The sequence below is a fragment of the Nesoenas mayeri genome, assembly GCF_963082525.1.
Source record: "Nesoenas mayeri genome assembly, chromosome: 14".
NCBI classification, from domain to species: domain Eukaryota; kingdom Metazoa; phylum Chordata; class Aves; order Columbiformes; family Columbidae; genus Nesoenas; species Nesoenas mayeri.
The window spans coordinates 16,676,114-16,694,560 of NC_137556.1; the positions used below are offsets into that span (position 1 = coordinate 16,676,114).

The following is an 18,447-nucleotide window of genomic DNA, read 5'->3' on the forward strand; positions in this document are numbered from 1 at the left end:
CCAGGAGGAGGTTTTAGCTCTGAACCATGAGGTCCTGCCTCTTGCCTGATGCTCTTCTGGTGGGGTGCGCTTGCTCCTCCCAAAACCTCCCAGGCCACGTTTGGCACTAGTCCCAGCAGCCAGCAGATGCCCTCCAGCAGCATCCCACGGTGCCCACTGTGGCGCCCCCTCTTCTGCCCCTGCCTGAGACCAGTCAATATAGTTTCCTTTCTGCTTTCCTGAGCCATCTCCTTCCCTCCACAGCTTTACCGCAGCCCTAAAGAAACAATGAGCTCCCCTGGGCTCCCCACGCCGCCCAGGCCCACAGCGCTGGGTGCCCGGGGCTGGAGAAAGGGGGGTGGTACCGGTGCGCCGTTGATGAGCCCGCCCAGCCTCGGCAGCCCCGGACCGACGGGTGCCCTCCGCGCCACGGCCCCTTTCCCCCTGCCCCAGCTGGCTCCGGCCGGCGGGACCCCCCCACGGCGGCCGGAGAAACCCTTCCCGGGGGCGGGACGGCGAGGAAGACCCGCCCCGTCCCGCCCCGTCGCCTTCTACCCGCCGCGGGGCCGCGCCGCTGGAGAGCGGTTGCCGGTGCGGGGTTGAGCGGAGCGGGGTCTTGGCAGCGGCTGGGACGCGTGTGCCCGCGGGTCATGGACGGACGGGCGGTGCTGATCCACGCACTGCTGGCGGCAGGTACGGACACTCGAGGGGGGTCCCAGGCACGGGCGGTGCGGCCTCGATCCTGAGCAACGTGTCCCCCAAGTGAGGGGTCCCAGACACGTGTCGGGGGGTGGTCCGGGCAACGCAGGCGCGGTCCTAGGTGAAGGGTCCCAGCCCTGGGCACTGACAGCGCGGGCACAGCCCGGGTTCCGGGTGAAGGGTCCCGGGCACGAGTGGGGGCGGACAGAAAAATTGGTCCCCTGTCACGCGTCGGGGAGGTCCCGGTCACAGGCTAGGCGGCTCCGGTCCCGGGTGGGACATGTTGTGGGGGGTTCCGGACAGGGTCAAACCGCCCCATCTGACTGTGCCCCCCTCCCCAAAGTGTGTGCGGCGGCGGCGGGCGGGCTGGATCGGGACGAGCTGCACAACGAGGTCCTGCACAAGGGCGGCGGCGGGGCGCCGGTCCCGGCCACGGCCCCGCTGCTCGGCGGCAGCCAGGAGAAGGAGAGCGGCGGAGCGGCGTCGGGGGACGACCTCAGCGAGCTGCCGAGAGGTACGGGCGGAGGGAGCCGCCGCCCGGGCGCTTGGGACGGCTGGGGGTGGATCGAGGCGGGGGCTCCGATGGGTTCGGGGTAGTGGGGCCGTTGCGGTCCGGCGAGGCGGGCTGGCGGTGGTTGGAGCCGGAGGGGCCAGGCTGGGCTCGGCTCAGCGCCGCGGGTTCGCTGCCCGCAGCTCCGACTCCCGCTCCGAGGGAGTTACGAGGGACTCCCCAGTCGCCGGGTACGGAGCGCCCATGGCAGAAGCCCTGAGTGGGGCCAGCCCGTGGAGCACTAGCACAGAGCAAATGGGCTTTGGTAGCTCCTCACCTCGTGCCAGGGGCTGTGTCCCTGAAGTCCCTGGCACGGGTGTCCCGAGTTCCCGGGCCCCCTATTCCTTGGCCAGGTGGAAGGCAGAGCCTTTCTGAGCGGCACGGCAGCCCCTGCCCGCAGGTGCACAGCCCAGCCCGTGGGACGGTAGTGCATTCCGGGTGGTGGCCATGGTTGGGTGGCCGCCGGCAAGGGGATCGCTGTGACTCACCCGCTGCCCACACATGGCTGCTCCTCATGCCTAGGCAGGGTTAGTCAGCCGGCAGTCCCTGCTATGGGGGCGTTGGGGACACTGTTGATTTGTTAGGCTTGCTGGGCACTCATGCTTGGCTCTTTTCCCCCAGCTTGGGACCAGGGACTGTCCTGGGGACTCTCATGAGGGTGGGACAAGGGGCCCATTGCAGGTTGAGGAGCGTGACCTGTACCTGTGCTTTGCACGTGATGTGCTGAGATCAGTAATCTGGCAGCAGGAGGAGCACACTCTACCCTGTACAGTTCACACTCTTTTTTTTCCATGTTTTTCTTTGCTTCTGGCTGTGCCATCAGACTGTGACAAGGAACTTGCAACACCAGGCTGACCCCCTTGCATTCAAGGGCACGCAGCCCCCGGGAAACACTGTTATTCCTCCTGCTGGGAGGGAGATGCTCCAGCTTGCTCCTCTGTGCATCCCTGTAAGGAGGGCACCCTGTCCTAGAGCAAGTGTTCTGGCAGGCATGGGCTGACCTTTGTTTGTGGGGATGGGGGATATTTGGTTACTGAGGCCTCTTGGAGCACTTTCTTGATATCTTGAGCTGAGCTATGGTCAGAAAAAAATCTGCCTTTTGTGTTGGAGGCACCTTCCTCTGTGCCACAGCCCCCAGGGTATCTGAGCATCCCCTGCCCACCTGGGCTGGACCAGTTTTCCTACCAGCAAGATCTTCCAGATTTTCTGTCTGTTCTAAGGGATGGAGCCCTGGGGAGGAGTAGTGGTGACAGTGGAGGTGGCTTGGCAGGGTCAGCACCACTGTGTGGCCACTGGCTGTGGCTGGGAGATAACCCGCAGGGGAGGGGACAGAGCCCTGCGCCTCACATGGATCCGGGAGTTTCTCCGAGCTGCAGAATTTCCTGGAGTATCAGTTTTCTCCAGCGTGAATGATGTCGAAATCATGAAATAACTTTGCCAGGTGTGCAACCAGCATGATGCAGCACAAGAGGTGCTCGCCGGGGAGGAGGAGATGGGCTTGGTTACGTCAGGAAGTTTAGGCAGGTTGCAACTTGCCAGGTTAGACTTGGCCATCCTCTCCTTCCTGAGCAGCACAGGGCTTAGTTCATATTTCTCCGGGCTCACTGGAGTGATTAAGCGCTGTGGTTCCGGGACAGCCGAAAGGTCCCTCTCGGAGCAGTGAGCACTCTCTAGCATCTCAGTACCTTGCGAGATCAAGCTGGAGGCTGATTTTTGGGCTATCAGCACGTCTTTAAACTATTCAAATAATGTTGCTGGTTTCAGTCTGTCTCCAAGGGAGGAGCTCAGTGCTCCAGTTCCCACCAACCCAGCTGGGAGCTGGCTTTGTGCCAAAAGCCATGGGTCTCTGCACTGCAATTAAATACATACCTTTGTAATTCATGGGAATGCGGCCCTTGCCATCTCTTTGGCTCTGCAAAACCAAAAATTAAGCCAGGCTTGCTCTCTTAATCCTGCTCCGGGTGTGCAAAGTGTCCTTGTATCCATAGGAAGGAGAGTCCATCAGAGCCATGAATAGGGTCTTACAAAAGACTGCACTCATCAGGGGGAAAAAAAAGGCCAGATAAAGGGGCAATTAACAGTTTTCTGTGTTCAGTGGAAACTGGTGCATATAATAGCAACATTTGAGATGCATAAAGCTCTGTTTCCCCTCCACCCTGGTTCCTTTCTTTCCTTGAGAATTGTTCTTATGAATTGGAAAGGCCATGATATTTGTGAGAAGCTGAAAAGAGAAAAGGAAAAAGTCCTCTGCTTGGGGCAGATCGCGGCACAAAGGGCTGCGGGAGTGCCAGTGCCAGCGTCTGCTGCTCTGCCTTCTCTTCAGCTGACACGCGGAAATGATCTGACCCATTTTCTTCTTCCTAAATTGTTTTGCAGTTGCTTTCCTGTCAAAGCCTCAAGGCTTGGTAACTCCCAAGAAGAAAGGGAATGGGAATAAAAGAAGAAAAGGCAAAGGCCTGGGGAAGAAGAGAGACCCGTGCCTGCGGAAGTACAAGGATTTCTGTATTCACGGCGAATGCAAATACATCCGAGAGCTGGGAGCTCCCTCCTGCATGTGAGTTGCTGGCGTGTGCCTGTGCCGGGGGAGCCTTAGTCATGGTTCCTTCAATTCTCCGTGCTGTGCAGAGGAAGAGCAGAGGAGATATTTTTAGTGCATGTCCCCGTCCGTGCTGGGATGGCTCTGACTTGGCCTCTCCCCTGTGCTTCTTGAGCAATGTCCAACCCCCAACAAAGATTGTCATGGACTTAGACCCAGCATTCCCTGCCGGTGCAGTGCGCTCTGGCTGAGCTGCTGCCTGAAGTCGTGGCGGTGGTGGGGTTTGGAGGGTGGTGAGCAGGGGCTGGGGTCTCGCAGCCAAGGTCTTTTGCGGGTCTGGTTGGCGAGACCCATCCTGGCTCTGCAGCGCTGTGTCCCCCTGGCTGCTGCCAGCCTTGGCTGAGAGCTTGGGGCTCCCGCAGCTGTGGGGATGTACTGCTGCGGGCAGGAGAGCATCTCTGCCACGGCACCGGCAGGGAGGACTGGCCTTTGGGGACAGTCTGCCAAAGCCATGTCCAAGCCATCCCTTGGCCCTAGTGAAATACAGGGCAGTGCATATCCCGCTCTGCCACCCGCCAGGGTGCAGTTACAGACCAGAGGCGAGCCGAGGCAAGCAGAGGAGAAAGGGTTTGCCTGCTGCCGGGGCACCTGGATCCAGCACTGCTACCACAGGAAATACCCAGGGGTGCACATTTGATCCCTGCTGACGTGGGCAGGGGTTGAGCTGGCAGATATATAAGAGGCTTTGTTCTTTGCTATCAATCCTCTGAGCCACCCAGCCCCGTGCCTGAAGCCTGGGGAAGATAATAGCTCCCTGGCTTATAGTGCCCACAAGATCTCATGCCCTGCAATCCGCAGGGATCAGGCTCCGCATAGCTCCTTGAACCGCTTAGTTTCTCTGTGCCTGGAAGCTGTCTCGAAGTTGGGCCCTTGCGCAGGGGGCTCGGGACTGCCAGCAGGAGGAGATCTCTGTTGGTGGAGCTGGTGGCCCAGTGCGATGTGGGGTGCAGCAGCCCTGCCTGGGACTGGGACAGCCCCGTGTCCCCTGCCCAGCCTCCTGTCCTCCCCAAATCCCTGGGGCTGGGTGAGGACCTGGGACACGGGCAAGCACCTCTCCATCCAGGTGGCCTATCCCTGGGTGACATCTGCCCAGAGCCATCATGGTTTTTAGGAACAGTAGCTATCTCCCCCGGTCCCCTCTGATAACAAGGACTTGTGTTGGCTGGTGTCACTTGGTTGTAGCTGCTCTCAGTGACTGGCTGCCCATGTCACAGGGTCTCCTGGATCACTTCCTTGGGCTGGTACTTGGGATGTGGAATGGGGTGAGGATGCTGCTAGGCTGAGTCCTGCACCTCTGCCTTGTGCCCAGCCTTGCTGCTTGTGGCTGGGAGGTGACACTGGCATGTGGCATTGTTGGGAGCTAGGCAGGAGGACTGGGTTGAGACCGTGTCTTGGAGATAAGCTTGAGGGCCAGTGGCGCTGGAAATAGGTATATATATATATATATATCTGGCTGCATCAGTGTGCTTTGACTCACAGGAAGGGTTGGCAGCCTCTCAGCTCTGTTGCAGAGCGTTATTTCTGTGATGTGAGTAACCTCCCCAGTCTACAGCGAGGTGGCACCTCTCTGGCTGGCAGGGTGTGCAGAGACGTCCTGCTCCGAGGGAAGGGCTGAGCTCTGGTCCAGCTGCCTTTCTGCTCCCTTGTGTGGGATGTCCCACTTCCAGAGGTGGTCTGGGCAGCCTGGTGATGACTAGGAAGAGCACAGACCCTGTGCCTTCTGCTGGGGAGAGCTCACTATCTCTAGGAGTGTTCGCTTGGTGCTTGGGGCAGGAGGAACTTAATTTACCAGTACTAGGGAGGTGATGGTGACACCAAACCTCCCAGGTCAGGTGAGGGGGACCAATGGGAATGGGCAGGTTGCTGGCTAAGGCTGAGCAAAGAGGCAGCTCCTTTCCATGAAGGTCTGAGGGACTCAATGACTTTCTGTGCTTGGTGACCACCAACCTTTAAGACTTTTTGTCTTGCCCAGATGCCAGCCAGGATATCATGGAGAGAGATGCCACGGTCTCTCCCTGCCTGTGGAGCATCCTCCCAGCGCATATGACCACACCACGGCACTGGCTGTCGTTGCTGTCATCCTGTCCTCCCTGTGTCTCATCATCATCGCAGCCCTGCTGATGCTCAGGTGAGTGCAACAGGGCTGAGTTGTCAGGTCCTTGTCCCTGGAAACACCATGTGCAGGGGAGGGTGGCAGGGACTTCGTGCTGTGAACATCTCTTTGCTTGGCCTCACAGGTGTCACAAGAGGGGTGTCTACGATGTAGAAAATGAAGAGAAAATCAAGCTGGGCATCACTGTGAATCACTGAAGATGCCGGGTGCTGGTGAGGTGAGTCCCTGGCTGGGCATGGGGCAGCAGTGGGGCTGGTGGGCAGCTGGGGGCTCTGCTTGTTCATGCTGGCTGGGACTGGTGTGTGGGTCCTGTGCCAGGGCCAGGCAGGAGTTGAAGGCAGTTTGGGCCTGGAGAATCAACTCATTGGATTTGGACCAAGAGCCTGGGCTGACCTGTGCAGCCCCAGCCCTCTTTCCTCCCTTCCTGCTCAAGCCCGTGTCCCTTGACATCCCCAACCACCACCACCTCCTCCTTTCTAACCTTAAGTCCCTGCTTTGCCCCATTGCCGTGTGCTTTGGGGATGTTTCAAAGTGGAGAAGCCGCTTCTGTTTGTTTTCTTTTTCCCACTCATTCTGCTCTCTCTCTGACCCTCTGAGTCACTTCCCTTCCTTAGATATTGCCTATGTGTATATATATCCCCATCCTTTTCACTCCCACTCTGCTTTTCACTTGCACCAGTGTAATGCCTTGCAGCTGGGCATGGGGGAAACTTGCTGCCAGCCCCATGCACTGTTCCTCTGGCTGGGTGGTGCGGTGTGCCCTGCCCCAGGGGTGGCTGTGGCCGGGTGCTGGGAAGCTTGCAGACTTCCTCTGGTCTGGTCCAAACCCTCACATTAGATGTCTTTTAAAAAGAAAATTCTTTGTTCTTTGTAAGGATGAAGTAATGCCTTCAAAGAATTTCTGTAACATTAGTAATAGTGTTGGGGGTGGGATTTTTAGCTGTTTGTAGGAGTTGAATTTTGGGGAGGGTGATTCAGCACAAGGTTTTTCATCGCTGTCCACTCTGTGCTGGGGATTATTGGGGTGGATGTGTCCAGGGGAAAAAGTGCTGCGGTCCCTGGGAGGGAAGCTGCTGGTGCTGTGTGGGGAATGCTTACCCATGGCTGCCCCAGCCTCCAGGGTCCAGCCCGGCAGTGGCTGGTGCTGCTGGGGCTTCAGTGGCCACGAGGGTTGGTTGTCCTGCTGGGCTGGGTTGAATGGAATGGGATGGGCACCTTGGCCCTGCCACGCAGGAACGGCTCTGCGAGTGGAGTGGCCCAGGGCCCTGTTGTGAGTTCTTCTGGCGCTGTCTTGCAGGGCTTGGCACTAGCACACTTCTACCTCCTGGAAGAGGCGAGAGCCGTGGAGCCAGCGCTGTCTCTGGGAGCTCACAGTGGCAGGAACTTGCTGGAGCAGGAGGACAGAACCAGCCTGGCGCTGGTCAGGCAGCGGCATCACTGCAGGGAACTTCATGGCCATCTCCGGGATGGAGGAGCCTCAGAAGAGGCTCTTCAGCAGCTCTCTGTCCACTGCAGTGCATGCCGAGGAACAAACTGTGATAGGCGAGGAGACCGGGCTCGGGGCTTTCTTAGGCGCAGGAGGGGTGGGAGGGTAACAGCTATTTAACAAGATATTTTTCATTTTAAATTATATATTTATTTTAGATAAACTGTACATAGTATTTATATTTATTGCAGGTCTGGCTCTGCATCCTTCACGTTAAGTCAAGATGACAGGGTCAGACCTCCCTTATTTTTTAAGTGCAATGTCATATTCTAATAAATAACACTTTGTTACAAACGCTGGGGTCGTTAATTCAATGACAGAGGTTGCTGATGACACTAAGCTGGGAGGAGTGGCTGACACGCCAGAAGGCTGTGCTGCCATCCAGCGAGACCTAGACAGGCTGGAGAGTTGGGCGGGGAATAACCTAATGAAATTTAACAAGGAAAAGTGTAGAGTCCTGCATCTGGGCAGGAACAACCCCAGGTTCCAGTATCGATTGGGAAATTACATATTAGAGAGCAGTGTAGGGGAAAGGGACCTGGGGATCCTGGTGGACAACAGGATGACCATGAGCCAGCACTGTGCCCTTGTGGCCAGGAAGGCCAATGGCATCCTGGGATGTATTAGAAGGGGGGTGGTTAGTAGATCAAGAGAGGTCCTCCTTCCCCTCTACTCTGCCCTGGTGAGACCCCATCTGGAATATTGTGTCCAGTTGTGGCCCCTCAGTTCAAGAAGGACAGGGAACTGCTGGAGAGGGTCCAGCGTAGGGCAACCAAGATGATTAAGGGAGTGGAGCACCTCCCTTATGAGGAAAGGCTGAGGGAGCTGGGTCTCTTTAGTTTGGAGAAGAGGAGACTGAGGGGTGACCATATTAATGTTTATAAATATATAAAGGGTGAGTGCCATGAGGATGGAGCCAGGCTCTTCTCGTTGGCAAACAATGATAGGACAAGGGGCAATGGGATCAAGCTGGAACACAAGAGGTTCCACTTAAATTTGAGAAAAAACTTCTTCTCAGTAAGGGTGACAGAGCACTGGAACAGGCTGCCCAGGGGGGTTGTGGAGTCTCCTTCTCTGGAGACATTCAAGACCCACCTGGACATGTTCCTGTGCAACCTCACCTGGGCGTTCCTGCTCCAGCAGGGGGATTGGACTGGATGATCTTTTGAGGTCCCTTCCAATCCCAAACATACTGTGATACTGTGATACTGTGGACCTCTGAGGACTTCATGTAGCAACGTGCCGTGGCTGGTGGGGCATTGCAGACAGTGGCAGAGATCCTGGGTTTGCTGGGTTGGCTTGTGCTGTCCTTGGGGGGTGGCAGAGCAATGTGGTACAAGGGGCTGGTGGCAGCACCGCCCTGCAGCCAGGCCAGCCCTGTCTGTGCTGCTTTGGAGATCTGCATCTCTGCCAGATGATACCTCGTGAGGGATGTGATGTTTGGGTGTCTGCTCATCAAGCAAAGCTGCCTCTGGTATAAATGAAACTACTCTGGCCGTTGATCAATCCAAATGAGGGTGATTCCCGATTTTTAAGCCAGATAACAAAAAATCAAGTGGTGGACTTGTACCTCCCTTGCAGAGGATTCCAGCAGTTCCTGAGGTGGCTACAGGCTTCTGAGGCTGCGGCCACTCCAGTGAGCATTGTTTCAGATGGTGGTTTGGGACTGATTCCTGACTTTGCAGTAAAAATAACTCACAAATCCCTTCTTTCCTCTTCCCTGATCTTCCCCAGAGGGAGCTGAGATCAGGGTGGGTTGCTGGCTCTACTGGAGAGCCTTGAAGCAGAGAGAAAATGCTTCACCTCTGCAGGAAACCTGTTTTCCTCCAGCCCCTTTCCCTTCAGCAGATGTCAAACTTCAGTTTTCAAAGGGGAGTGCTAAGCTAATGCTTTCCATTCCTGTTCCTGCAGTGTGCACTGAAGCCAGGCAGTGAGTAGCCTGCAGAGTTTTTTGGCTTAATTTAGCCAAAATTTAGCTCTGGTAAAGTATGAACTAAGCTTCATGCTCACTGCAGGAGGGGTTGCTTATGAAGTGTTTATGTAGGTTCCTCCCTCTTATGCAGCCAGTATGTTTTATGGTGCCATGGGAAGGGAGAACACAGCAATACTTTGGTTTTCCAGTGCTTCCTGAGATAGAAGGGCTAAAGTACATGGCTACAGCAGATGGGAAGCGAGTGGGTGACAACAGGCACCCTCCTGTGTTATCACCCCAACAGCTCAGTGTCCTGAGTCCCAGAGCCAGGGAAACAAGTTACTGGCTCTGCTTTGTGCAAACCTGAACCTTAATGCTGTGGGAGTGCCAGTTTAATCAGAGACTCCAAACTCCGGCCTTTTTCAGTGTCTGTTAAGCAAATAATGCCTGCAGCTGCTGTGCAGGAGGCCCTTCAGCTCCAGGTTGCCTGGTTGCATCCCTGCCTTGCTGTGCTGCTGCTGTTTCCCTTCCCAGAGCTGCTCCAGCCCTGCCACCTTTCTGCCTTTCACGGTGGGCAGCTCTGCACGCCTGGGGCTGTGCGCTGCCCTGGCGAGCACTGGGAGCAGCCCCGCTGGAAGGCTTTTCTGCAGACAGCTGGGACTTCTGCCCAGAGCCCAGCTGCCCTCTGCGCTCCCTGCAAGGATGTGTTCTTGTTCACTTCACTCCTCTCTAGGCCAGCAGCCCATCGGTGGTAACTTAACAGGCCAAGGGATGGGAAACATTTTAGAGACGTAGGGAGTGGGAGGCTGGCTGGATCTGTGGGCTGGCTCCCTCGGTCCCCCCTGGGCTGGGAAAGGCTGACAGTCCTACAGATGCTCTTGCCCTGGCTAAGGCAGGGATGAAGAACCCCAGGGCAGCTCCCTGGTCCAGCTGTGCTTGTGACCACGAAACAGGAGGTGTCCCACAGCCTCTGCCCTACTTGAGGTGCAGACACGCTGCGGGGGGAACCAGGCTGCTCGCCCGACTGCGCCTGCAGGAATGGGGTGCCAGGAAAGCAGTGTTCCCCAACCCGCCATCCCCCCTGGACGGGAGGGGGCCGCTGTGGCAGCTGGTCAAGCTGGGCACTAGTGGGTCCTGGGGAAGGCAGGTGGTGGCCTCCAGCAGCCTGGCCTTCCACCCCCCTCCAGGCACACACCCAGGAACACAAATGCGTCACCAGCCAGTTTGCTGGCTGCCACTGTGTCAAGCCCACTTGCTGCCTCTGTCACTGACTCCATACTGTGACCTCTGGCATCTCCCTTCAGATCCTGCTGATGCCTGTGCCTGGCTTGTCTACGGATGACACAACACGTACCCAGCCAATAAACACCATCACCTGGTGTCTATTTGGTGATGGACTCATGACAGTTCGTTTACCTTGATCTCGAAGCACAAAATTGAGGCAACCAAAATGCCAAGGGGTTATAATTCAATCAAACAGTGTTACTTTATTATTTTGCCCGTAAAGCAGCACGTGATAGAGAGAGAGTAGAGAAAAGGAGAAAGGAAAAAGAAAAAGGGAAAGAAAAAGGTGTAAATGAGGATTTGATTACCACCAGACGAGTTCCAAAGGCACCCCTCTGGTCCTGTAGAGTCCTGCTGGTCTTGCGTTGTGGTCTGGGATCCTCTAGTGGGAAGATCTTAACGGTGTCAGTTCTCTCAGTTCCTAACGATGATGTTTCAGGCCAATACTGCACCATCATACGACCATCTTATGACTCTTACACCTGGGGTGTCCCCCAGCCCCTGACCTGGGCTCACTTGGTTCCATGGCGGGCAAAGACCACGTACCTGAAGGAGAGCCCTGCACCTTCTTCTCAGTCTCTTCTCTGGAGTGAGGGTCAAAGCCAGGAGACCTTCAAAATCCCAGGTGCGGATGTAACAAAAAATTGCAATATATTGCAATTTTGCAATTGCAATATATTGCATCTGTCAATTTAATAACTAGTTCTCCCCTGCCTGCCCCAGCACCTTGGCAGCCGTGCGTCAGTGCCTTTTGTCACCACACTGAAGCAGGGTTTGGATGGAGGAGGCAGCAATGCATGAGTCGGCCTAAGAGACACCCCAAAGGCGCCCAGATAAAGAGACCGAGCCCTGTGTTTTGGGGCTCAGAAAACAGAGACCTTTGGAAGCGGGCGGTGGCACCCCTGTGCCTGGCTCCATTCAGCTGATTTTCTTCCTGAGCGGGGTTGGTGGCTTTGCCCAGCTCCTCACCCAGCCCCTGAGCCCCAAGCCTGGGATGAGCTTTGCCACAATGAGGCACCTCCCATGGGTTCGTTGCCACCACAGAGAGGTGACACTAATTCCCCATGTCACCTGGGGACAGAGCAAGAGGCCTCACGCTGGCACACAGGTGCCCTTGCAGGCAGGGGGTGCGGGCAGTGGGGACTGCCCCCCAGCTCCAGCTCCGCACTGGTGAGTAGCAGTGCCGGGGGGATGGTGGATGGGTGGCTGGAAAGAGCTGGGAAAGTCACTGAAAAGTGCAGCTGTGCTCTGGGAGCAGGTGGCAACAAGAGCTGAGAGTCCCTGAAGGTCAGATCCTGCATTTTTTAATAGGAGTGTTTCAGCAGGTTCCCCCTGCCTGACTCTGTCTGCAGAGTGGCACACCAAACACTTCAGTCTTCGCTGCCTTCGCCCAAAAGGCATCTGATGGCCTTGTAACAATCTCACCCCTTGCCCATCTGGGAAAGGTCCAAAGGAAGCTCTGGGGCTGGAAGAAGCGAAGGGGGTTCATTTGTGGGCAGAGGCTGCCAGGTGCTGCGGCAGCAGGAGACGCAGCACTGCCAGCCCCTCCATGGGGGAACCCCCAGCCTCTCACCACCCTGCCTGGCGAGCACAGCACAGTTTAAACCTCCCTGGGCATTCACAGATCACAGCATGTCAGGGGTGGAAGGGCCCTGGAAAGCTCATCCAGTGCAACCCCCCCATGGAGCAGGAACACCCAGATGAGGTTACACAGGAAGGTGACCAGGCGGGTTGGAATGTCTGCACAGAAGGAGACTCCACAACCCCCTGGGCAGCCTGGGCCAGGCTCTGACACTCTCACCCCGAACAAGTGTCTTCTCAAACTTAAGTGGAACCTCTTGTGTTCCAGTTTGTACCCATTGCCCCTTGTCCTGTCACTGGTTGTCACCAGAAGAGCCTGGCTCCATCCTCCTGACACTGCCCCTTTCCATATTGATCCCGATGAATGAGTCCCCCCTCAGTGTCCTCTTGTCCAGCTCCAGAGCCCCAGCTCCCTCAGCCTTTCCTCACACGGGAGATGCTCCACTCCCTTCAGTATCTTGGTGGCTGCGCTGGACTCTCTGCAGCAGTTCCCTGTCCTGCTGGAACTGAGGGGCCACAATCGGACACAAGATTCCAGACGGGTGCTCCAGGAGCCGCTCCCGGGGCCGGGCGAGGGTCCCCGCGTCGGCGCTGGCGGGCGGCACAGAGGAGGCTGCCGGGCTCCAAGCGCTGGCAGAGCTGAGGCCGCCAGCGGGGAGGGGTGTGCGCTCCCCCCGCTGGTGCCGCCGGGCTCGGGGCTCCCGGAGGTCACCGGGACAGGGACCCCGCGGGCCCCGCCAACGGGAGCACCCGGTCCCGCGCAGCCCCGCGGCGGCCCTGCGCATGCACAGTAGGGGGCGGGACCGGCGCTGCCTCAGCGCGCAGGCGCCGTGCGGGGACAAGATGGCGGCGCCCGTGGATCTGGAGCTGAAGAAGGTACGAGCTCCCCCGGGGCGGATCGTGTGTGCTGTCCGTGTCCCCCCGTGTCCCGGAGGGTGTGTGCCCGGTCCCTTCCCGCCCTGCAGCCCGGAGCCGGTTCGGCCCCCGCCGCTCAGCTGTAGCAGCGCAGGGCCGCCGGCTGCCAGGGCCGCCCCTCACGGCCGCCGCTCTCCCGCAGGCCTTCACCGAGCTGCAGGCCAAGGTGATAGACACGCAGCAGAAGGTGAAGCTGGCCGACATCCAGATCGAGCAGCTGAGCAAGACCAAGAAGCACGCCCACCTCACCGACACGGAGGTCATGATGCTGGTGGATGAGACCCGCATGTACGAGGGCGTGGGCAGGATGTGAGTACGGGGGGACACAGGGGTTTGTGTGTGGGGGTTAGCTGCAGGCGGGTAGAAGTGCTTCCATGTGTTGGGTGCCTGTCAAAGTGATAATATTTAAACACTGAACTGTTCATGGGCTTTGTTGTTCTAGTCACTATGCAAATAAAATGTGTTGTGATTAATTTCCTCAACGCTCTTCTGTTTGACTTCAGCCCCTGATAGGAGACTGTACAAAGTGGTTTCAAATCTGAAGAGTGCTCACTTGGTAAATATCATGCTAGACTTCAGTGTTTCTAATTCAAGAGTACTATGGTTTATCTCTTGTGTCTCTTGAGTTGGGTAATAGGGATGACTCTGCGCAGCTCAGGATGTGGTGTTGTGAAACGCTGAATCCACTCTGACTACTGCTAAAGGGGTGTTTGTACTGACCTGTTTACCCACCTTCTCCGTGTTGAAGTGGATGATCACAGAGTCGAGCAGTAGGGCAGGTCAGGCTGCAAGTATCCTGATCCATCAGACCTTGCAATCTTCAGAGTGAGTAGCAGGAAGGCGGCAGGACCGGGAAGCCAGGAATGGTGCGTAGTTTGCCCTTTGCTGCGAGTTTTCAGATGAAGTTATACCCAGGCTAGTGGATGTATTCAGCATGATAGTCCTCTTCTTGGCTCCCAGTAGATAAACTTTTCCATGTAGGCAAATGAAATATTTGGTTTCTGTGGATATAATAGTGACTGGTACCTTAAAAGGAGAGTGATTTTGGTCCCTTGCAAGAGGAGACTGATTTGAGCTGAGCAGCTGTAGGTGTAGTGAACACTTTTGTTTGGAACAGTTAGGAGACACACAGAATGCTTCTTTATAGGGTAGCAGATGTTGTTTTGGCGCTGGCTGAAATGCATTGTCCTGCTTTCTGCTTCTGCCTCCCATTTAGAAGTAAGAGACACTTATTTGTGTCTAAACCATTTACACTTTCTCTGTGTGCAGCAGCCGCAGGAGTAACAGTCTTCTGGGGAGTCTCCGTTGGCTCACCTTTCCGTGACCAGCTGGGGAGCTCAGGCACGGCAGGCAGCTCTCATTCCTCAGGGGCCGCAGAGGCGCCATCAGAAAAATATTTACATTATGATAATATCTGAACACTGAACTGTTCATGGGCTTTGTTGTACCAGTCACTATGCAAATATAGGTTGAGTGCTCTTCTTCTGAATACTACTCATTCATTTTTTTAAATTTATTTTTTTTCTGCTGCCTTAGCTTGATAATGATGTTTCTGTGAGCTCTGCCCATTCTTGCCTTGGGGCTGGAGGCTGCCTTGCCAACGGGCAGTAATGCTCTGGTGTGATCTTTGTCACTCCCTAGTGTGGAGAACATGCACCAAGGACGTGAGGTTCTTCCTGAAGCCCACGTCAACCCCTAGGAGAGAGTTTATTGCTGAAGTCTGGGCTTTTAGCAAAGCAGGCTAAAGCAGTCCTTGAACAGGAGTTAAAATCCAAGGGCAGTCTGGCATCTTGTGTTCCACTAGAGACCAAAGGAGGTGGTTGGTTGTTAATGGTTCTTCTGGACATATGAGCCATGTTCTGTGAAGTGGAATTGCAGATTTTATTAATTGTTGGCCTCATTGGCTTGCACAGACGTGGGAGTTCAGCCACCAAAGGGATACTTATAATGGCTCCATTTCTTTTGCATAGTCTAGCAGGCAAATGTTGGAGCTCTAGAGGGTTTCAGTTATCCATAAAGGGTGGATGTCTGCGTCAGTGTTAACTCTGATTATCAGTCTCATCTGACAGCTCGCTTGAATAGCTAAATTCTTTGAAATAAGTTTTGTGCTTCCATTCCTGTGTGTTTCTCTGTGTGTTGTTATTGTGTGGGTTTGTTTGGTTTTTTGTTTGTGTTTTTTTTCCTCTTTAGCTTTGGTGGTTTGGTGTATGTGCAGGAGACTAGTGTGTACACTTCTGTAGGATAAGATACTCCAAGTCTTCGTGGAATTTGAAGGCTTGAGGAACTGTGGTGATGTGCTGTATCCTGGGAGGAAGTCTGCCTTGTTCTGTACTTGCTTCTGTACTACTTGGAAAGCAGTTGTGTGGTTTTTGTTCTCTGAAGCCGTATCTTGAGCTTTCTTCCTTTCTGAGAGGTTTTCCCTGCACTGCTGGTAAATGCAAAAGTCCCTTTGTAGTTCCTCTATTTGATCTCTTTTTTATTTCTATTTTTTTAAAATATATTGGAGTGTGTATAACATGCAGAGGCCCTTACTAGCCTCCACATGTGGGGCTCAGTTTACTTTTGCTGTAGCTATTTTTGGTTTGACAGAAGAAATGTCAGTGCCACATAGTACGAGATGATGGACTGCTGCGTACTGTACATATCCATGAGGCTGGGATATCATCTGAGTGGTGGCGTCTTGCCAAATACATTTCAATTCTGTTACTTCATACTCTTTTGAAAGGCATGTTACGTAGCCTGAGACAACTCCCACTATGCTGGACTTCTGCTTAAGCTATTTGTGAACTGATATCATCATATTTCTTTGAGAACTATGCTAAAAGTTTAAGCTTCAGAATTCTGTCTGAATATTTCAGACCTTTCCCTTTACATTCTTTTAACCCGTAACCTGGACAAGATCCCTATTTACAGACGGAAAATGTCTGGCACTTATGCTAGGCACAGTGAGGAGAGCACTGCAGTTTTTCATGCCGTGCCAAAATACATGGTTAGTTTTGGTTTGATGTTGCTTTATCATGAGTTTACTTCTACACCATATAGTAGAACACTCACAAAAATACAAGATAGTAAAAATCAAGCAAATGCTGTAGCACAAATGTATGTTCAGGGTTTTCTGCAAGTATAGTGTGTTATTACAGCTGTCACTCTAAAATGACTTTGTGCAAGTATAGTATTTTATGGGCACAGCTGTAATAACATGATTTTGACTTTTGTTTTTTTTAAGAGCGGTTCAGATTTTTGGTGGCTGGACCATCCACAAATGAGATGTTCCTGGGATTTAAACACATTACCACTTTTACTGTGATTCTTGATTTTGTTTGAAAATGAGACCTCATAAATTTATTGCGAGCTCTTTCCTGAACTCCTGAATCCAGCAATTGCTACCACACATCCCTCAATACAGCTGCAGTAGCTGCATTTTGACTTTGTGTGTGTGTGTGAGGTTGGTGTTGGATTCTACCAGCACGCATCATTTCAGAACAGAGTGGCTGTACTGTGCTTCCCGCTCGCATTTCAAAAAGCTCACAAAGAACTGAAGGACACGCAAGGCTTAATCTTTATGGTTCAGTTACTAACTATAGGCTGGTCTGTGAAATCCGAGTGGCTTCTCTCTCACCAGTCTCCTTGGGTAAGGCTTTGTGTGGAGCTGGGTGCTGGAGCCCAGCTGCTGAGGAGCTGACAGGTGCTGCAAAACTTAAATAAATGCCACAGACGAGCATGTTGCTCTCAGCCTCTGGTCAGTACAGAGTTCATAAACTTGAAGCTCCTCTATAGCTATCGAAACCAGGAAGATTTTATTTTCCACAGTAAGTCTGGTGTGTCTAGTAAGTACAATCAGGCACTGAACTGTGAAGAAAACAATTTGTGTCCAGCTACTTGACCACTGTTTGTGCTCTATGTTGAACAAGACAGGGTTGCTGGTAGATGGTGCATGGGGAACCAGAGGTTGTGTGGCATGATACATGTGCGTAAGCCGTAAGGGTTTCTATCACCCAGCCAGTTTTTATTTCAGATTTTTCTGAAATAAAGCCTGAACAATGTTCTTCACAGGATTATGTGTGAGTGAACCTGTAAAAGTTTGCAAGATCTTTTTAGAGAGCTGTCACAGAAAGCAAAAATCAAAGTGGTGCATGCATGGGGGATGCAGGAGTTGGTCTGTACAGGTGCCTTTGATGTGAGCAATGAAGTAAAGGGCAGCTCTTGCTTGTCATATCCTGGGAGTCTGGACTCCGGGATTCTGTTCCAGGTCAGAAACAGAGCTTGTTGTCTTGAGCACAGGCTCCTTTCCAACTCGACATCTTCTGATTTCTCAAACACATTCCCCCTGCCCTTCCCCCACTTGGTTCTTGATTATATTCTTGCTGCCTTGGGCTGCTCGTTTGTCATCTCTTGAATATCTTGGTCCTGTTATAGCTCTGCTGCTCTACATAATTTCTCCATGAGATGCTGAAACTTCAGAGAAAATTTCCATGGCTTGCATGCAAGATGTGTGTCAGTTCTAGGAAACAGCTGCATTTCGTTAAAAAAACACTTTTAGACGGAGAACTGGTATAGAATGGACACATCTGATAAGTCAGTGTTTGTCAAATGTATAAGCAGCAGAAAAAGGGGTCTTCCAATAACAAAAATAGCTAATTTAAAAAAATAGGTGTTTTATTTAGCCCTACTTGGAATAAACCTCTTGGTTATAGTTCTTCCACTTAGTCCATGTGCATTGTAATAGAAGATAAGCAATAGAGCTTTTATTTAATGCTTGTCTCCCTTGCCTGCAGGTGTTTAACTCTTTAGGAACATTTTTTTTGTTGGGACTAGGAACATGACATTCAAACAAATCTGTTCCATTCATCTGGATCCCTGACTTTTTCCCTGCACAGAGGAAGGAGCTACCTGAGGAAGTGTAAAGGTGATGAAATCTAAACAGAGAAGGTGAGGGTCAGAACGGAGACAAACTGCTCGTGCAGGCTGTTGTTGCTGGAAAAGGCTATTTGATCGTGCAACGTGCTTGCACATGAATGCCAGAACCTTCAAGAAGTTTCGCAGTTGCAGGGCAGCAGTGTGGAGGTCAGGCTGGTGTGGGGAGCGAGGGCCGTAGGAGAGCACCGTCATTTTGTCCCTACCCCCAGAAAGAGGAAATCTGCGATCTATTTCGAATGCAACCTGTTTCTTCAATGGTACAGAGTTATCTTTGGATACATGCTAGACAAGTACTAAATGTTTTAGGGAGCTTGAACTGCGCCTGCTTTTGTGGCTTGCTGTGCCAAATGACTTTGCAAAGAAATTATGGAACGTTTCTGAAGTTCTCCAGACAGTTAAAATGTCACTCTGATAT

At 53.6% G+C, this 18,447-nt stretch overlaps 2 protein-coding genes across 2 annotated transcripts in view; both read left to right on the plus strand.

The window, feature by feature from the left end:
* Positions 1-629: 629 nt before the first annotated feature.
* HBEGF (heparin binding EGF like growth factor) lies at positions 630-6,134 on the plus strand (the record flags this gene model as incomplete). The annotated part of the gene is made up of 5 exons (XM_080353400.1): positions 630-672; positions 1,022-1,192; positions 3,605-3,782; positions 5,797-5,952; positions 6,062-6,134. 5 exons carry the CDS (start codon positions 630-632, stop codon positions 6,132-6,134), a joined length of 621 nt encoding a protein of 206 aa, XP_080209526.1.
* A 6,849-nt stretch (positions 6,135-12,983) lies between these two features.
* PFDN1 (prefoldin subunit 1) overlaps positions 12,984-18,447 on the plus strand; it is a gene marked incomplete at its 5' end in the record, with an annotated part of 29,542 nt that continues 24,078 nt past the window's right edge. Inside the window, 2 exons of the mRNA XM_080353102.1 lie at positions 12,984-13,076; positions 13,258-13,424. Coding sequence (XP_080209228.1) covers positions 12,984-13,076; positions 13,258-13,424 — 260 coding nt within the window. The remainder of the gene's footprint in view (positions 13,077-13,257; positions 13,425-18,447) is intronic.